The following is a 17658-nucleotide window of genomic DNA, read 5'->3' as shown; positions in this document are numbered from 1 at the left end:
TTTTTCTCTTTTTTTTTTTTTTTTTTTACTTATCTCACTCGGCATTATCACATGTATATGTTCGCATGCTTTGCTATTGTGTTTTCTTCATAACCAGCTATACCAAAAAAAAATCATGAAATCTTCAGAATATTTGATGGGGGGGGGGGGTAAATAACGATTTAAAGACAAAATAAAGACAACTCCAGACACTGAATTCAATATGACACCATATAATTTTTCATTTTTCTTCACATTAGACAGTGCTTACAAGACAACTGCACACATAAAATCTTGCACATACCGATTCAACAGCAATCAAGCAAGTAATATATAAACTTCTGTACAATATGGAAAATATGAAATTAAGATGAAAAGAGACTTTGCTTTTCACTTCCGTGTCAGACAGAGAGAGCATTATTGGATTTGTATATTTCATCTTTCCTGGCCTAGATATGTGAAGAATATGTGCTCTAACGTGTTAGTATTAGAAGCTGTCGCATACGAAGCTTCTTGTCAACACTCGCTTGTATTTTTTAAAAAATGTGTTTTTTTTTTTCTCACATCATTGGTTCTTTGTCACCACCACCTTCGGTTTTCATTCAAGCCTCGATTCATGGTTGTTGAGTTCAGTAGATTTGTATACAATTGGGATTAAATTACATTCAAAACACACATAGACATCTATTCTCTTTCTTCTCGTATGAAACTCGGTTGTTGCATACTAGATATATGCTGCGAATCTCCTGAGGGTTACAGCACGCTTTGATAGGATCCCTCCTGTACCTGTATTAGAGAGACAGGGAAGAATGGGAGAGACAGGGATAAAGCGGGAGAGACAGGGAAAGAGTGGGAGAGACAAGGAGAGATGGATAGAGAGGGAGAGAAATGGAGAGATAAAAAGAGGGAAAGAGTGAGACATAGACACATGAAGGAGAGTGAGAAGGGGGACAAAGTGGTAAAGGGAGATAAAGAGTCATTAGCCTTTTTTTAATATAAATTTGTCCACACTCTAAAATTCAACCTACAACAGGCTTTAACCCTAGGCTATTTCAGACCAGGACATACTGGGGGGGGGGGGGGGGGTCAATTTGCGTAATTTCGGAACCGCGTACCAAGGCATCGCAGATTGGTCTCAAAAGATGCGGAAGACTTGAAAATAAGTCAGCGAAATTACAAAATTTGTAGAGAGGGGGGGGGGGTCAACCTGACCCCTCCTCGTTAAGTAAAGGTTAAGTTATTTCTCCTTCAAAAAGAATTTGATGAAGGCTGGGCTAATAAAAAGCGAGACAAAAATGGCCTAATGACTCGTGTCATTTTCTGCATGAAATACTTAATGCAGGGGTGTGAGAGCAAGATTAAAAAAAAAATCTGAAATAAGAAGTGTGCGTGAAGCCCACACCACGAGCGCGAAGTCCCAATAGGCCGGAGTCCAATAAGCTCTAGGGTTCTAGATGCTCTCTGTTGCAATCCAGGCTATTTTGGACACCATTTCTTACAATTTAAAATGGTTGGTTTTGGGGATATTAAAAAAAGAAAGAATTCTTTCATACCTTGATACCTGAGCCCGAGGCTAGAAACTTGACATCTGGAACAACTAGACTATATGTATATATTATTACATGTACATAGTTGTTCCAATTAACAAGTTTGAAGCCTCAGGTAGCAAGGTATGAAACGATTCTGCAATTTGTTATTTTTCTTTCATAACCCCAAAATCAACCATTTTGAATTGTAAGAAATGGTTTAAAAAATAAGCCTAGATTGCACCGGAGAGTATGTAGAGTGATGCGCGTGGAATTTGACATGGCAAACAAGCTGGCCAGCAGTGCCCAGCACAGCTCAGTCAATCACCACAACACGCATCAAACACATTACAGCATTATCACTTACCACATGAAGGCCCGATTTGAACTCCAAAAAGTCTAAATTAAATATGGAATCTGCGCCATATATCCAAAGCAAGCGGCGATTTAGCTCATATTTGAGAAGCGGGGTCGCAAAAAAATGTGCTAAAGATGAAGAAATCTGTGGGTTTTTTTTCTGAGTTCTTGAACTTTGCCACTAATTTAGGATCGTATCTTCAAATTACCAATCGAAAAAGAAAAAACTTGAAAACTCTTCTGTACTGAATTTACACAGATTTTGGATCAGAATAATGTAAAGATAGGTATTTATTTATTTTTGGAGGTTAGGATTTCTGTTAATGTACAGATTTCTCATCGGAGAATTTGTCACCGGAGCAAACGTCATTGAACCATGGTTCCGCCCTACCTTATAAGTTCTTGCCAGGCTCTGGATTATCGAATCCAAGTTCTTCCGGTGTGCTGATGCCGAGCTCTTCTAATGTTGGTCTGATCTCCTGAAGGACGTAGGGATAGATGTTTTTGTGGCTGCCAGCCTTGTCCTACATTATTTGCAATAGAACATAAATAAAATTCTTTCAAATTTTAAATCCACCCCAAAAATAATTGATTTCAATCAAAAGAGAGAAAAAAAAAAAAACGGTAATTTACATCACACTAAAATTTCATCAGAATATGATGTAAAATGCTAAAGCTAAAATATTTCTAGGTTTTGCTTAATTTCACAAAACAGTTAAGTTCAATGTGGGTGAAATGCAAATGAGAGATTTGACAAATAAACTTCTTGTTTGGGTGGAATTGGCCTGTACAATATTGAAAGCTCTTAAAAGCTAATGCTTTGTTTTGTTTTTTGCTATGTACTTATCTCCTTGAAAACGACATTCATACATTCATGACATTCACCAGCATTAGAGTCTGGATATGTTTAACCCAATCTAGGCCGAGGTATTTTGGGAGATCATATTGCCGAGAGGGGGGGGGGGGGCTCTTGAGACCTCCGCCGGTGACCACGTGATCTTGCCAAAAATTGGCACGCAGGTTGTCTGTTTATTTCATGCAAAATGCTAGTAATTTATTATGGTCATTAGTATGCAAAATCATACTTTTTCCTCTTACTCCCTAACTAAAGCTCATAATGTCCTGATTTTTGGTGTAGAAACTCTCTGTGGTGTTTTTTAAAAATGTAAGTGAAAAAAATTGTGATGTCAGATCAATTTCTTATGTATTATATTGCTTTTTGCAATTTCTTATGCATCTCCTTGTTCTTTCGACATTTCATTTTCATTGTTTTTTCAATGAACTTTGTCGGGGACTCTTTTGAGATCATAAACAGCATAAAATAAATTAGACCAGCAAAACTACAAATAATCATACATTTTTAAAATTTTTGGTTGATAACGCTTTTGAGCGATTCTGGGTCTGACTTGCACTTACAATATGTTGTGTAATTTCAGAACCGTGTAACCGGGTATCGCAAATTTGGTCTCAAAAGATGCACAGGACTTGAAAGTAAAAAGTCAGTGGCATGGTAAAAAAATTTCGCACGGCAATAATATTGTGCAAATTGTTTGCGGGGGGGGGGTGGGGGGGCCTCAGAGCACTCGCCCTAGATAGGGTTTAACAAATTCTGTAAAACCATAGTGGACAAACCTTTATTGCTTCAAGAACTCTGATGGACATTGCAACGTCATTGAGCCTACGGCACGCTTTCAGTGCTGCTACCACGATCTTAGGTTCAGGCACCAGGTCATGACCGTGGAGTTCATTGAGTCCCCGTCTGAGTTCCCAGTCATCGATGTCAGGTCGGTTGAAGTATGCCTCCCACCTGGCATCAAACTGTTCATCTGTTTCTTCTACTTTGGCAGAGTATCCCCTGACTTGAGCTGCAGCTGGAAGAGAGTAATGGAGAAGAACATCATAAATATCTTGGATCTACCGATTGGTCGCAGTCATGGCGAAAAAACGGAAATAAAAACTTTGTCATTCCTAACCGTTGAGTTCTCTGCTATATTATTATAAATCATACTTATCTTTGAAAGAAAGTTTCATAATTAGAATTTTCCTGTAAAAGTTTTTTTTTAATATCTTCCGATCCGATTTTCAATCTGATTTCAATTTTAGGAGCAAAACTTCTGATCCGATTTCCGATCCGACTTTTGCTCTAACTTACAACATTAGGATTAAACACCAACAAAGTATTCTAGTGTACAAAATTTGGAATGCTTCTGCACCAAAATATTTGAAATCATTACCGGTATTTGTCATACGACCCATTGTGTTTGATACTAGACATTCCGCCCAAAATCATTTATGGATCTCAGCAGTTTATGAAATTTGGACATACATGTAAGAGCGACCATGTATCCCTGAACGTCCTGTGCGCATTTCAGATCACAAGACCAAGGTCAAAGGCCATTTAGGTCAATGAACTTTGGCAGTGTTGGGGGTATTTGTTGAGTTGGCATCATAATTTAGAAATTTTATGGATCTAGTTCATGAAACATACACATAAGGGTAATCAAGTATGAATGATTGTTTTGCAAGTCTTGAGTCACATGATCAAGGTCAAAGGTCATTTTGGTCAATGGACATAGTATTTTATTATCATATGAATGTTTTCTATTGTGAATTATTATTCAATAGTTGAAGCAAGCACCCCCCAGATTTTCCTGCGTGTATTATTTCCCATAGGCAGCACCCCCATAAAATTCTGGACGGTGTGAAAAAATGAAGAAATGTTACCCAAATTATTTTTTGCTTGTCAAATTTCTTGAGATTGTCAATTTGACATCAGCACCACCAGTCAAAAAATCGTTCCCAGTGCTCTGGTTCTAACTTGCAATTTTGACCATCAAATTGAATAGCTTAAGGAAGGATGAAGTTTATCAAATTTGAACAGAATTTGTACTTAGATGAATCCTTTTCATAATTTTTAATTTCTTATTTGATAAAAACTCACTTGAAAATTATTTCAAGAAATATTGAATGCATAGCAGCCTGACAGCTAACGTGAACATGTCAACTATTTCACAAACCATGCCAGCGTAGCAGCAGCCACTGATGAGCGCAGCACAGTCAAACATCACCGCAACACACACCAAATACATGTACATACTCAGGCACTGTCACTCACTAAAATTCCCTGCTGAAAATCCTTATTTCAATTTCACCCTTCAAATTGTGGGATCCATGCCATATTTCCAAAGCACGCGGTGGCATAGTTCAGATTTAAGAAGTGGGGTCACCAAAAAAAGCACCAAAATGAAAAAACTTGTGATTTTGTTCTGAATTCGCAAACTTATTTTCTCGCAAATTTAGGTTCGTATCTTCGAAATGACAAGTAAAAAGCAAATTTTTCTGTATTGAAGTTACGGAACAATGGTGCTGCGCAGCATTTTGAAAAATAGTACCCTGGATATCGGGGTTTGAAATAAGGCTGTAACCAATTTTAAAATCGGCTCTCGATTTCACCCGATTTTACCACGATCGGCGATAACCTCCCGATCTTCGATCATGCCCCTTGAAGGAAAAAATCAGATATAAAAAATTGGCGTAGATCTAGTTTCAGTGCGTGATCTTTCAGAACATATTTCAAGATTTTTTTTTGAGGTGCTAACTATTTAGAGGTCGCATTAATCAGGGAGAAAGACGCGGTATTATATCTGACGATGTTTACGAGGATAGATATCTTCTCTTCAACCTCGTGGTGATAGCGGACGCCGGCGTGAAATTTTTAATGGTCGTATTACTGATGGAGATCACTGCGCTACTCTCTTACATCGTTTATGATGTTAGACATCTTCTGTTCAACTTCGTGGTGATAGCGGACGCTGCCGTGAACGTTTAAAGGTCGTATTACCAACGGACATCACTGCGCTACTCTCTTACCTAATTTATGATGATAGACATCTTCTCTTCAACTTCGTGGTGATAGCGGACGCCGCCGTGAACGTTTAAAGGTCGTATTTATACCGACGGATATCACTGCGCTACTCTCTTACCTAATTTATGAATGATAGACATCTTCTATTCAACCTCGTGGTGATAGCGGACGCCGCCGTGAACGTCTAAAGGTCGTATTACAGACGGACATCACTGCGCTACTCTCTTACCTTATTTATGATGATGATAGACATTTTCTCTTCAACCTCGTGGTGATAGCGGACGCCGCCGTTAACGTTTAAAGGTCGTATTACCGACGGACATCACTGCGCTACTCTCTTACCTAATTTATGATGATAGACATCTTCTCTTCAACCTCGTGGTGATAGCGGACGCTGCCGTGAACGTTTAAAGGTCGTATTACTGACGGACATCACTGCGCTACTCTCTTACCTAATTTATGATGATAGACATCTTCTCTTCAACTTTGTGGTGATAGCGGACGCCGCCGTGAACGTTTAAAGGTCGTACTACTGACGGAGCTCATTGCGTTACTCTCTTACATCGTTTATGATATACATCTTCTCTTCAACCTCGTGGTGAAAGCGGACCCCGCCGTTAACTTTTTAAGTTTGTATTACTGAGGGAAATCATTTCGTTACTCTCTAACCTCCTTTATGATGACAGACATCTTCTTCTCTTCAACTTCAATTTATTTGTCTTTGCAACTTCGTTGGATGATGCTTCTTTTATATTTCTTCTTGGATATCAAAAGTTCATTTCTCGAGATAGTAATAAATTAATTTGAGAACGCTAGCTCCTCAAAACATTTTAATAACATGTTCCGAATCATCGCGAGTGCTTGCGACTACTACTTCGTTTTAATTGCACTTGCGACTTTAAGATGATGCGTCGTATGAGATCAAGAGATCCTTCCAATAATTCTATTAATCGCTAGCACCTAAAATAACTTAAAGATGTCCCGCCGATCGTTAATTAACTTGTGATCTATGAGAATTAATTTCATTTTAATTTCCTTTGCGACTTTGCAATCGATCGCATGCGATGTTTTGAAATCGGCCGTAAATAATACGTGTGAGGAAAAAGATACTGGCCCAAAATCACCAATTTTGAGGATAACCGGAGGATGGACACGGAGTGAAATACGGGTGTAGAGTAAGATATCAAGTCATTCGTATCCCTCGTTATATTTTTTTTCTTTAATTTTTACGATAAACATGATTTCCATCCCACCTTTGTGACTCGGTATATCCGAAATGGTTCACGGTCCCGATGTTCGGGTAGGTGGAGCGGAGTGTAGCGGTAGTGAAGTGGAGTGGAGCCTGCACGAACATTGCCCGAGGTATATATATAATCACCCACGGCTACATCTCAGCCGCCGACTACAGAATAATTGAAGGCACGGCGCATTCAACAAATAACGTTAATTTACAAAAAACTAATACGAGGACTTACAGAATGAAGTCCTCCTACGAAGAAACTTACGAAACGATGTGAAGTCAATTCCTCATAATTTGATGAATATCTCTCAAAATGCGTCATTTAAGCGTTGATTTTTCTTCTCGTTGACAAAATACGAGAGCTACCTTTCTAGCTCTCAAATTTTTCGTCTAATGAGCGAAAGAGGGCGCGCGATTTGTCTTCATATCAAAGACACTACAATTGAAAGACTAGACACAGAAATTATCTTACACGTAAATCGATGCAAAGCGTTACGCGAAGTCGGCAAAGTGTTCAATCTTTTTACTGTAAAGACTTTGGTGGAACGTTAATTGAAAAACGAACGGTAGCACTTGCGGGGCTTTGTTCGAGGTACATAGAATTTTCTATATTTTTTGTTTAATTTGTCATCGTTTTGAATATTTTCCAAAAAGTATTATCGTCAGCAAAAATAATAAAAAAGTACGTTTTTTAAGTTATTGCATTTATTGGGGCCTCTATTTTATCAAACAATTATTGGAATTGCGCATACAATGAATCATGAATCTAGTTTAAAAAATACCACCAAGCTGAATTAAGGTTGCGAACTGTATTAGCGCCACCAACGACCTTCCTTTTATTTCCATGGAAGAGACGTGCGAAGCCACTTTCCAGGCGGAGGTAAGCGATTTTGCTCTTTTTTGTGTCCTTTTTAAATTAAAAAAATATGTTAAAAATTGATAATGGAACGCTTTCTCCCAGAAAAAGCCCTGGTGAGTAGCGGAATGGGTTTCGGCTAACATCATTCACGTTATGAAGCGATGTTAACGACAACTCTAAAATCCACTACAAAAACACGTTGGTTGTGCGAGGTTCGTATAGCATATACTAACCCACCTATGGGTACATTACCGCCGCCGTGCACAGGATAACCGCTGGCACGGCACTTGCAATAAGTTTTTTATTCTTATGTAAAAATTTGAAATTAATTTTTTTTGCTGTTCAGCGTTATTTTATGATGTAGCGCCATCAGCGATTATACGTGAGATGCCTGTTGATTTTGTTGGTACAATTTCCTATTATTATGCGCCGGCGACTTGAGTTGAATCTAGACTGTTCGATAAGAAAAATTCGCATTTCGATTGTTGTTTGCGTAATTTCCACCGCAGTATTAAGGATACGGAGTATCTTGGCTGAGATTTGAAGGTAAGCGTTTAAAATCCCTTTTTATGAATATTTTGGAGCATAGTTTGAAAATTAATTCAATGAACAGATTTAGATGAATAAATTTAGTATATTGTGAAGATTTTGGCGTGTGTCATTCTCTCACATTCGTGTGATGAATGAAAACGTCAAAATTCATTATGAAATGACATGCGTTGTGCGAGGTTAGTACAAGTATGGCAGTGAGTCCAAACTTCGCGCGTGTCCATACTTCGCGGACGGTCATTATCTAAAAAACTAGCCAATATCCTTAAAATCTGACATCATCAACGTGAAAAGCGACCTAAAATTACCCTTTAGTGAAAATTTCTTTAGGATGAGTTCAGTATTCATGAAAATATTGGCAAAAGATCGGCAAATTTGCCACCGCTAGCGCCCGTTTTGAAGAAATCAACAAGCATCACGATATCACCATTTTGCAAGCAGAAATCATCAAAAATGTGAGTTAAATGTGGTACTAACCGATTCCATAGCATCTTGCCATCAATCTGATATAAATATTTCACTTTTTGAGCTTGAGTTTTTGTTTAAATCTCCACAAAAGCTTTGGTGCGCGAAGTTAGGTCACACTTTTTCTGAACGGTTTTCCAGCACAGCCCGCATTCGCCGATCGAAATAGAATTTTGAGATCGCGATACCGGCGAAACCCCTTGAACCTTGAAGGAATAATCCCTTAAGCAGCTCTTCCAAGCTAAACTGGGATGGGATGTGCTGTGACAGAAGGTGATGGTGCAGACAATTTTGTTGGAATTCTATTTACAATAAAATTGGTGAAGTGCAAGTAAAAATCATGCTCCTAGTGCTTACAGCATCCTGGAACCTACAGGAGGCTTTAACCCTCTGATGACAGGAAGGGCAGCCCCCCGGAAGACAGCAACTGATGGGGCAGTAACTGCTTTAGCTGGTAGATGTTCCAGATACGAATGGTACGGGGATAATATGAAAATTTGTATGCATCAATCGTTGCTTGTGGTACAGAGAGTTTTAGCATATATGATCTCTTCTACTGATGTATGGAGCCTGGGTTATGAAGTGTGGAAGCTGGATATTCACAAGCTGGTGGTATATTTGATAGAGCATGGTGCTTTGTGCAAGGATACGACGTGTGTGCAGCTGGTCCCATCCCAAATTTGAGACAAGTCCTGAGGCTGATGTAGATTTTCTATAGTCGCGGGTGACAAAGCGAGCAGCTGTTTTCTGTACCCTTTCCAGGCTTGCAGCCGTAGTAGAGGTGTGGGGATTCCAGGCTTCAGCACCATACTCAAGCTGCGGTCGAACCAAGGCCATATACGCATTTGATTTGGCCTTTTCAGAACAAGGTGAGAGAGTTCTTCTCAGCAACCCAAGGGTTTTGCTGGCCTTGTTCGCAATAAGTTGACAGTGCGTATTCCATCGGAGGTCTTTGGAGATGGTGACTCCGAGGTATTTGTATTGGTCGACCTTTGCTATTACCTCATTGGAAAGCCTGTAGCTGTGTTGTATGGGAGCTCGCTTCCTAGTAATGGTAAGGGAAGCACACTTCTTGACATTAAAAGCCATAAGCCACTTTGCTGACCAATCTGATAGGGTTTGAAGATCTTGCTGCAGGATGGAGACATCATGTGCTGTGTTGATATATCGGTATATCACACTGTCGTCTGCAAAGAGGCGCATCTTGGACTGGATATTTGCAGTGATGTCGTTGATGTAAAGCAAGAAAAGGGCAGGGCCGATCACTGATCCTTGAGGCACCCCAGATGTCACTGGCATCCAAGATGACCGTGATCCCTGAACAACAACTGCTTGTTGTCGGTTGGTGAGTAGTGACATGATCCAGTTTTGAGTGTCTCCTTTGATGCCATAGTATGCTAGCTTTATTTGCAGATGGCAGTGAGGTACTCGATCAAAGGCTTTCTTGAAATCAAGAAATATGATATCCGTCTGGCCTCTGCGTTGTAGGGTGTGTGCCCAGTCATGAGTGGCTGAGATGAGTTGGGTAGTTGTAGACAACTTCTGCCTAAACCCATGTTGTTCATCTACTAGGATGTTGTTTGCAGCTACATGCTTTGAGATGTGACTAAGTAAAAAAAAATTGTTCCATTAACTTACTGCAGATGCAAGTCAGGGAAATCGGCCTGTAATTTCCTGGGTCGCATTTATCACCCGACTTGTGAATGGGGGTCACCAAGGCAGACTTCCATTCTGTATGGCAGTGTATCCTATTGCCGGACACCTTTATTTCAGTGCTTTAAAAATGACAACTAGAGGAAATACAATCAAGAAAAATTCGCACTTGCTATTCCAAATATTATGAAAATTATCAATATGCAGGGGCGGATCCAGCTTTTTATAAAGGGGGGGGTTGGGGTGGTATGCGAGGGAGCGTAGCGACCGAGTCCAAGCGAGCGGAGCGAGCGAGGGGGGAGGGTGTGGGAGGGGGGTGTCCCCCCTCCCACAGTAGGGAAAATTTTTGAAAATCTGTGTGTGAAAATGGCGTTTTCTTGCATCTAATAATAATAATAATAATAATAATAATAATAAATGAAATAAATACATAGAAATAGAATAAAATAAAATTACGAGTTTAAAAAAAAGATAAGATTTTAAAAAATGGTCCCCGGATTTTTTTTTTTGGGGGGGGTTGCAACCCCCCCAACCCCCCCTCTAGATCCGCTTCTGATATGATAAAATTATTTTATATTTACCAACCATTTTCTTTGCATCGCACTTGCCGCATACCCCTCCACGAAAAACAATTATTTTCGTGCGCGACAAATTACATCATGATTCCGGACGCGCGCCGGACGGGTAAAGATATCCTTGATTATAATGATGTAAGAATAAATTTCTGTGATTTTTTTCTTCTTATATCATATCATGAATAAATTCTAACTTTTTGTTTGCTTTTTTTATATCGAATCTGAGCAGATGTTGGTAATAAATTCGTGTTTGAAAACTTAATTTATTTTTTATTTTTTGGTTAGCTGCATGTTTCATGGCACTTTCCAGTGCTCGTTCGTATATCGTGACGCTCATCAAGTTCTATCGATGCGCAGCCGATCGTCGACGGCTCTACTCACGGTAAACCTCGCGCACGGTACCTTGAGAACTAGCCGTCGACGATCACCCACAATACACCTCACCTCATCATTCGATCGAAGGAGCCGACGAGATTGAAATTCGGCAAATCAGGCCCATATTTCCGTTAGAAAATATATCAATTCATTCAATTGTTAATGCAAAACTATGTTATATGATATTTTTAACATTTTCGGTCATTTTAGAGATAAATAAGGTATAAATTTGATTTTTTTCGCCTTGTTTTTGCAATCTTGTTCTATGTATTGATCTGTGAAAATGAATTGCAGAAGTCTTACGGTACGAAATTGTTTTCAAACGCATTTATATGCGCGTCCGGAATCACAATAGTGTCCGGTAATACAATACGTGACTATATGGTGAGACTACCACATATCGACCACCTCTTTTGAAACCGACCACCTTGCGCGCGTTAAAATAATTGCGTATTACAAACGATACGCGCGGGAGAGTAGGCGCAGTGTCCATAGAAACGGTATGAATCGATTTTACGAGAAAAAAAGAAGCAACAAAAAGTAAAAATTTAGTAGAATTAATCAAAATTGTATTGACCAGACCCAAACCCCGCTGAAACACCAAGAAATCCGATAGGAAACGGCTTTAGAACAAATATCCGTCGTCAATCGTCGAATCATGTGCCGGAGCTCGCAGTGAAAGAAAAGAATAACATTTAGCATGTTTACATCATAGAACTGATTTGGAAGAGTAAAAATATTTCGCCACCGCGACAAGAATCGGCCGTAAACTTAGTGTATCGCGGGTGGTCGGTTTCAAAAGACGGGTGCAAATGAGCAAATGTAAAATCGTCGTATTCGTTTTTCGTCGATATATACGCGGATTGAATCGGAGTCGCCGAGCGAAACATGGGAATCTGATCTGCTCAATTTTCTGCACAAATGAGACGAAAACTGGGTAAAATTGATGAATATTTTCGCAGATACGATGCTTAGAAGATTAGGTGGTCGATAAGGGGTACTTCTAACCATACCTACTTTACATTTTCGTTCGTGATTTTATAGTTTACGATCTTGCCGTCAATGTGGTAACTATTTCTAGAATTGGTTTTGTATAAATTATGAATATTTTGTAAACAAAATTAAGCCTGATGAATATTTTTGAAAAGTGCGCGAAGTTTGGACACCCCATCATACAACTAACCTCGCAATCGCATGCTTGTGTGAGTGATATACTTAACCTCGTATTCGTATTCGTAATTCGTAATCATATTGAGTGCCACGCGCCAGCAGATTTTGCTGTCTACAAGTACAAGATTATCTGACAAAGCACTACTTCTTCAAAATTAAAGAGCAAATATAAATCACACTTTCTTTTAAAAAAATTTGTCCAAATTTGTTCTCTCTACATTACAGAAGAATCAGAGGTGATATGATTGAAGTTTATAGAATTATGAATGGACTGGTAGACTTTGATCCAGATCTCTTCTTCACACCCATAGGCCAAAGTATCACTCGAGGTCATCACATGAAGCTGTACAAATATAGAAGCAACTCATCGCTAAGGAAAAACAGCTTTAGTCAGAGAGTGATTGACTCCTGGAACAGTCTTCCTTCTTCTGTAATCTCGGCATCCACTTTAAACATTTTCAAAACTAGACTGGACAAACACTGGTCCTCCATGCACCAAATTCTCCCATAAATATCCGCCCTCCACACACGTTTTAGTTGTTTTAAAGACCAGTTTAAGAATCTTCGAAGGAATGATCGGAAGCACTACAGGACTACCTACTTCTTCCGTACAACGATGATGATGATGATGATGAAAGCTTTTTATTTCACTTGCTGGTTCTTGCATTTGCAATTGCAATCACGCAATGGCATGAGTGGGACTACACACAATCATGGCAACGTAGACGTGTGTAGTTAGACAACGCAAATACCGGCACTAACTTTAATGTCAGGGATCATAAAAGATTAATTTTAGTACCCTTACCCAGTGGTTGCTGTAAATTTCTTGGGATCACTGTCGACCTCACAGCTCCAGCTACTCTTGTGACTACTTGGCGAAACATATTTCCTCTAAATAATACGGAAATCTCAAGACAAAGTCGGTGGAATTTTTCACGACGTGTGAGCCGGTTGAACTCGGATGGCGCTGACCTTTGACCGCTTATCGCGGTTCCGGTTAATTTAGGTTCGATATCGAGTTTATCGAGTTGCACTGCTGAGCTGGGGGGGGGGGGGGGGGGGGGGTGTCTGTTTAGGACTACTGACAACAGAGAAGAGATTTTAACCTTAAAACATTTTTAAACAATATAATTTTTATAATGGAGTCTGTCAAAAACCACAAAACGTTAAAAACAAAATTATTTTTTGTAATTTATATTAACTTTTATCATTTCTTATAGACCTAATTTCATCAAGTTTGATTTTTTATATTTCCTTATATTAAACTTTACATTTAACTTTATGAATTAATTACCATATTATTTACTTTAAAAATAACTTTCTCATCTTACACTCTATCTATTTTCCTTTACTTTTATTAATTTTCTTTTTCTTTTCTACTTTATATTTAACATAGGGGACTAAAATGACTAAGAGATAGGTGAAAAAAAATTCATGAAAGTTCAAAAAGTTGTGAAAACGGTCATGATCTCTGAACCGTATGGGGGTTTCATAATATCCCACCAATTTTAATTTATATAGTCCTATAGCAATCTATTTTAATGAAAATATATATATTCCTGGTCCAGTTGATTTCCTTCAAACTTTAAAAAATGCTGTTGTTTTTTATACTTATGCTAATTTCAATCAAGTCATTTGGATACAAAGGATGGCTTCTACTTAAAATTTACTCAAAGCTTTACGTGAGCCACCCTGTATCAGCACAACAGTGCAATTCCAATTTGACAACTGCCAAGAAGCGCAACTCGATCCCTCCAAAGCCCCAGTATCTAGGACAACTCTCTTAATCTCTTTTGAGTGGTTTTAGAGATATTCCTCTCATTTATCTACTTCAATCCAAACTAATTCAAAGGTATCCAAAATTTTCACTCACTTTACTCTCCATATATTTACATGTTTGGACACCTAAACGTCTCACTCTCTATTTGTTTCGCCATCCCTTTTCTCTCTCTCTTAACACTTTCTGTTAAATCTCTCTTAGTCTTACTCATACAAAATGCAATGAAAGTAACCCCATTTATGCTATATAGTAGCACAAGTATATGGTACATACCTGTATAGCAGTGCTTTCAGACAGGCTCACCATGTTATTTGGGATGTATTTATTGTTGAAGTTTGAACTTTTTTTGTCTTATTCGCTATGAAAATCATGTATTAATACCATTATCATTATCAATACCATCCTATTTTAAACTAATATATAATATTTGATAATTCATCACATAATAATGTTCTCATGTATATACCTCCAGGGGCGGATCCAGGATTTTCTAAAAGGGGGGGGGGGCACATTTTCCCTAAGGAAAATTTGACAAGCAAAAAAAGAAATAAAAGGGTTTTCACCAAAAATTGAAGGTTAGTTTGTCCACGTAAAATTTGTCAAGCAAAAAAAGTGAAAAAGGTCCTCTCTTGTGTATGAACGACATATTCCCATTGAAAATATGCTGTGACTTTCAAAAGAGGGGCACTCCTCAGTAAGAGCGGCATATTTACATTAACAATTTTGATTATGGCTCTCAAAGGGGGGGACACGGGCGGATGTGCCCCCCCCCCCCCCCGGATTCAATTGTACTTCACATTGCATTAAAAGCAAAATAACACATCTAAATCAATTTGATTTTGAAAAAATCATCAAACATTATGCACTTTTCTCAGAAAATCTTCTTTTGACGCTAGACTTTATTTACAATGAACACACAGAAACAATATTGCTTTCATCGGTGTATATTTTCATTGAAATGTCTAAATTTCAATATATTTAATACAATGCATGGATTTCACAATGAGGCGTAATATGCAAGGAAAAAACACAAACAAAAACAGTCAATGACTCATTTACCTGGTAAATACCACACACACTCAATTAATTTTGAGTTTATCAATTACAAAGTTTATTTTCATATGAAGTTGCAGTCCTTATAATATTGAGACCCTGAAATCCCACATCACAGGCATAGGTCTTGTATCCATGGGCGAATTCTGAACAGATTAACTGCACTCACTCATTAAGTAATCTTAAATTTACCTGTTTTAACTGCAATACAACTACTACACGGTCAAATTTTCCGCGTTCATGACATTCTTAGATTTTTCATGACTCGTAATGAACAAGAACCTATTTTTTGTGTGAGTACATTGTCTTTATTCAATTAGAATATGCATATTAGGAAGGCTCAGTGTTGTGACGCCAGCGCAAATAGTCAGCTCGACTCATTTGCTACTGTCATTGGGGGATCCTGTATAAAGCCTATAGGACTCTTAGAAATAGGCAGTCAACAAATTAAGCTTCATATGTGATTCATCACATCAAAAAGAGACACAAGTCAGGATATTTCAAATCCACTTTATTTATAAAAGATTAAAAAGAACACTCACGGACTTTGAAAAAAATTGTGCTCATTAAAAAATTCAAATGTGAGCAGTTTAGCCTACAGTTTATTCCATTTAAGATTGCTATGACAACCAAGATAAGAGATTAAACCAATTTAGCATACCATCGTGAAATGCACTTATTCTTAATTTATAGTACCTTGACTCCCATTAAAGGATGAATATGAAATATGAACCGAATAGTTACTTTTATAACTCAATGCCACTGGCGTTTCAAGGAGTTCACAAACTTAAAAAAAAAATCTTGAGTCGGATTACAGCAAATGTTATACTAGTACATATTAGGTAAAAATAATTTATAATACAATGTATGTGATTAACTTATAACAAATTTGTTAACAATTACCATAATTAATACATGTTTTAAATCAACATTGCCAGGTACTTTGCATATACATGTATTTGCCGGGGGTTGGGGGGAATCATTAAGATTTTCATTTAAGTGTAACTTAACTGTCGACATGTGCATGAAAACAAAGGCAGAATCTCATACATTAAGAACAAGAATTTAAGTGTGCCTCCATGTCAACTTAACTTTTTTTTAACCCCCCCCCCTCCCCGGTTATCAAATAAGCCAGTACGTAGTTCCATTCTGCGCATAATCAGAGGAAGGTCATTGGTACTAAAATGACATGATGGTTTAATATTTAATGAGATAAGCACCAACTATAATGTGTTGATTAATCATATATTCTTTTGAATTGTGTTTTTTTTTTATTAGACCCACAAAAAAACAACAATACGTCCACTAGCGATTGGTATTTCACAGTTGGCCAAGTACATTGTTATAACAACATGCTAATGCATTCAAAGTAGAAATGCAACAAATACCTTCATAGAGTGTTCATTGGTGTGCTATTCTAGTCACCTAGTCCATTTAATTTCTTCATTCTGCTATGTAAGGCATGCTTACATAATATCTTGCTTTGAAATCTGCCTATCATAATGAAAAAAAATGAAAGTCATTTGACCAAACTTGCCCATGAAGTAACTATGAACTGGTCTATTTGTGCTTTCCTGTTCACAATATGTGCACATACTCCACTCCCTGGGGATGGTTCTCATCAGGGACCAGGGCAACCACAATGAAAGTAAGCCTTACTATTCTTAAAAAATATTCATGAATGCCTTAAGGTTAAAAAATAAGCAACCCAGTGGAAAACGGTTATAAACAATAACTTTGTTAAGATCAGTTTTGTCAGAGCGCTTTTACTGCAGAAAATAAATAAAATATCTATCTAGCTATCTTGAAAGAGGTTCTTGACAATTCTGGGACCCATTTCATAAGACTTGTTGTAATAATTAATTTGCAATAACAGTTAAAAGCTACTGAAATCCTTTTAACTGATTGGATTATGGCAAATCTGTTATAGAAATCGTGCATTTGTCATTAATAACAAGTCTTTGTGAAACCGGGCCCTGATTGCCATCATGAATGCTTAACGTACTTATTATCTGTTCTATTTTTCACTGACTTTTAATGGGATAACACAAAGTCATCAAACTTGACCAAAAGTACATAAATTTTCTTTATTCTAGTGAAGAATGAACCAAATAAAATACAGTTAGCTTCTAAGAACAAGCCCAAATCATCACAAAAGTTTTTTTTTATATATTATAAAATCGACATTTATGATGACTTTTGAAGCTGGTGA

The 17658-nt window shown here is 37.9% G+C and overlaps 1 protein-coding gene across 1 annotated transcript; it reads right to left on the bottom strand.

Annotated features, from left to right (window-relative positions):
* Positions 1-196: 196 nt before the first annotated feature.
* Positions 197-13597, bottom strand: LOC129262454 (cytochrome c oxidase subunit 5A, mitochondrial-like). The gene is made up of 4 exons (XM_054900578.2): positions 13419-13597; positions 3495-3733; positions 2254-2386; positions 197-765 (listed from the first exon to the last, which is right to left on the bottom strand). Exons 1-3 carry the CDS (start codon positions 13495-13497, stop codon positions 2255-2257), a joined length of 450 nt encoding a protein of 149 aa, XP_054756553.1. The 5' UTR covers positions 13498-13597; the 3' UTR covers positions 197-765; position 2254.
* Positions 13598-17658: the final 4061 nt, after the last annotated feature.

The sequence above is a fragment of the Lytechinus pictus genome, chromosome 5, assembly GCF_037042905.1.
Source record: "Lytechinus pictus isolate F3 Inbred chromosome 5, Lp3.0, whole genome shotgun sequence".
NCBI lineage: Eukaryota > Metazoa > Echinodermata > Echinoidea > Temnopleuroida > Toxopneustidae > Lytechinus > Lytechinus pictus.
This window is presented reverse-complemented; position numbering and strand designations above follow the sequence as displayed.

What these genes read in the sequence shown, in the direction of transcription:
- LOC129262454 (XM_054900578.2), bottom strand. Translation starts at nt 13,497, where the DNA reads ATGTTTCGCCAAGTAGTCACAAGAGTAGCTGGAGCTGTGAGGTCGACA. An exon ending in AAATTTACAGCAACCACTGG is followed by an intron (nt 3,734 to 13,418) that starts GTAAGGGTACTA and finishes ACTCTCTTCCAG; the next exon opens with CTGCAGCTCAAGTCAGGGGA. An exon ending in GAGTTCTTGAAGCAATAAAG is followed by an intron (nt 2,387 to 3,494) that starts GTTTGTCCACTA and finishes CAAATAATGTAG; the next exon opens with GACAAGGCTGGCAGCCACAA.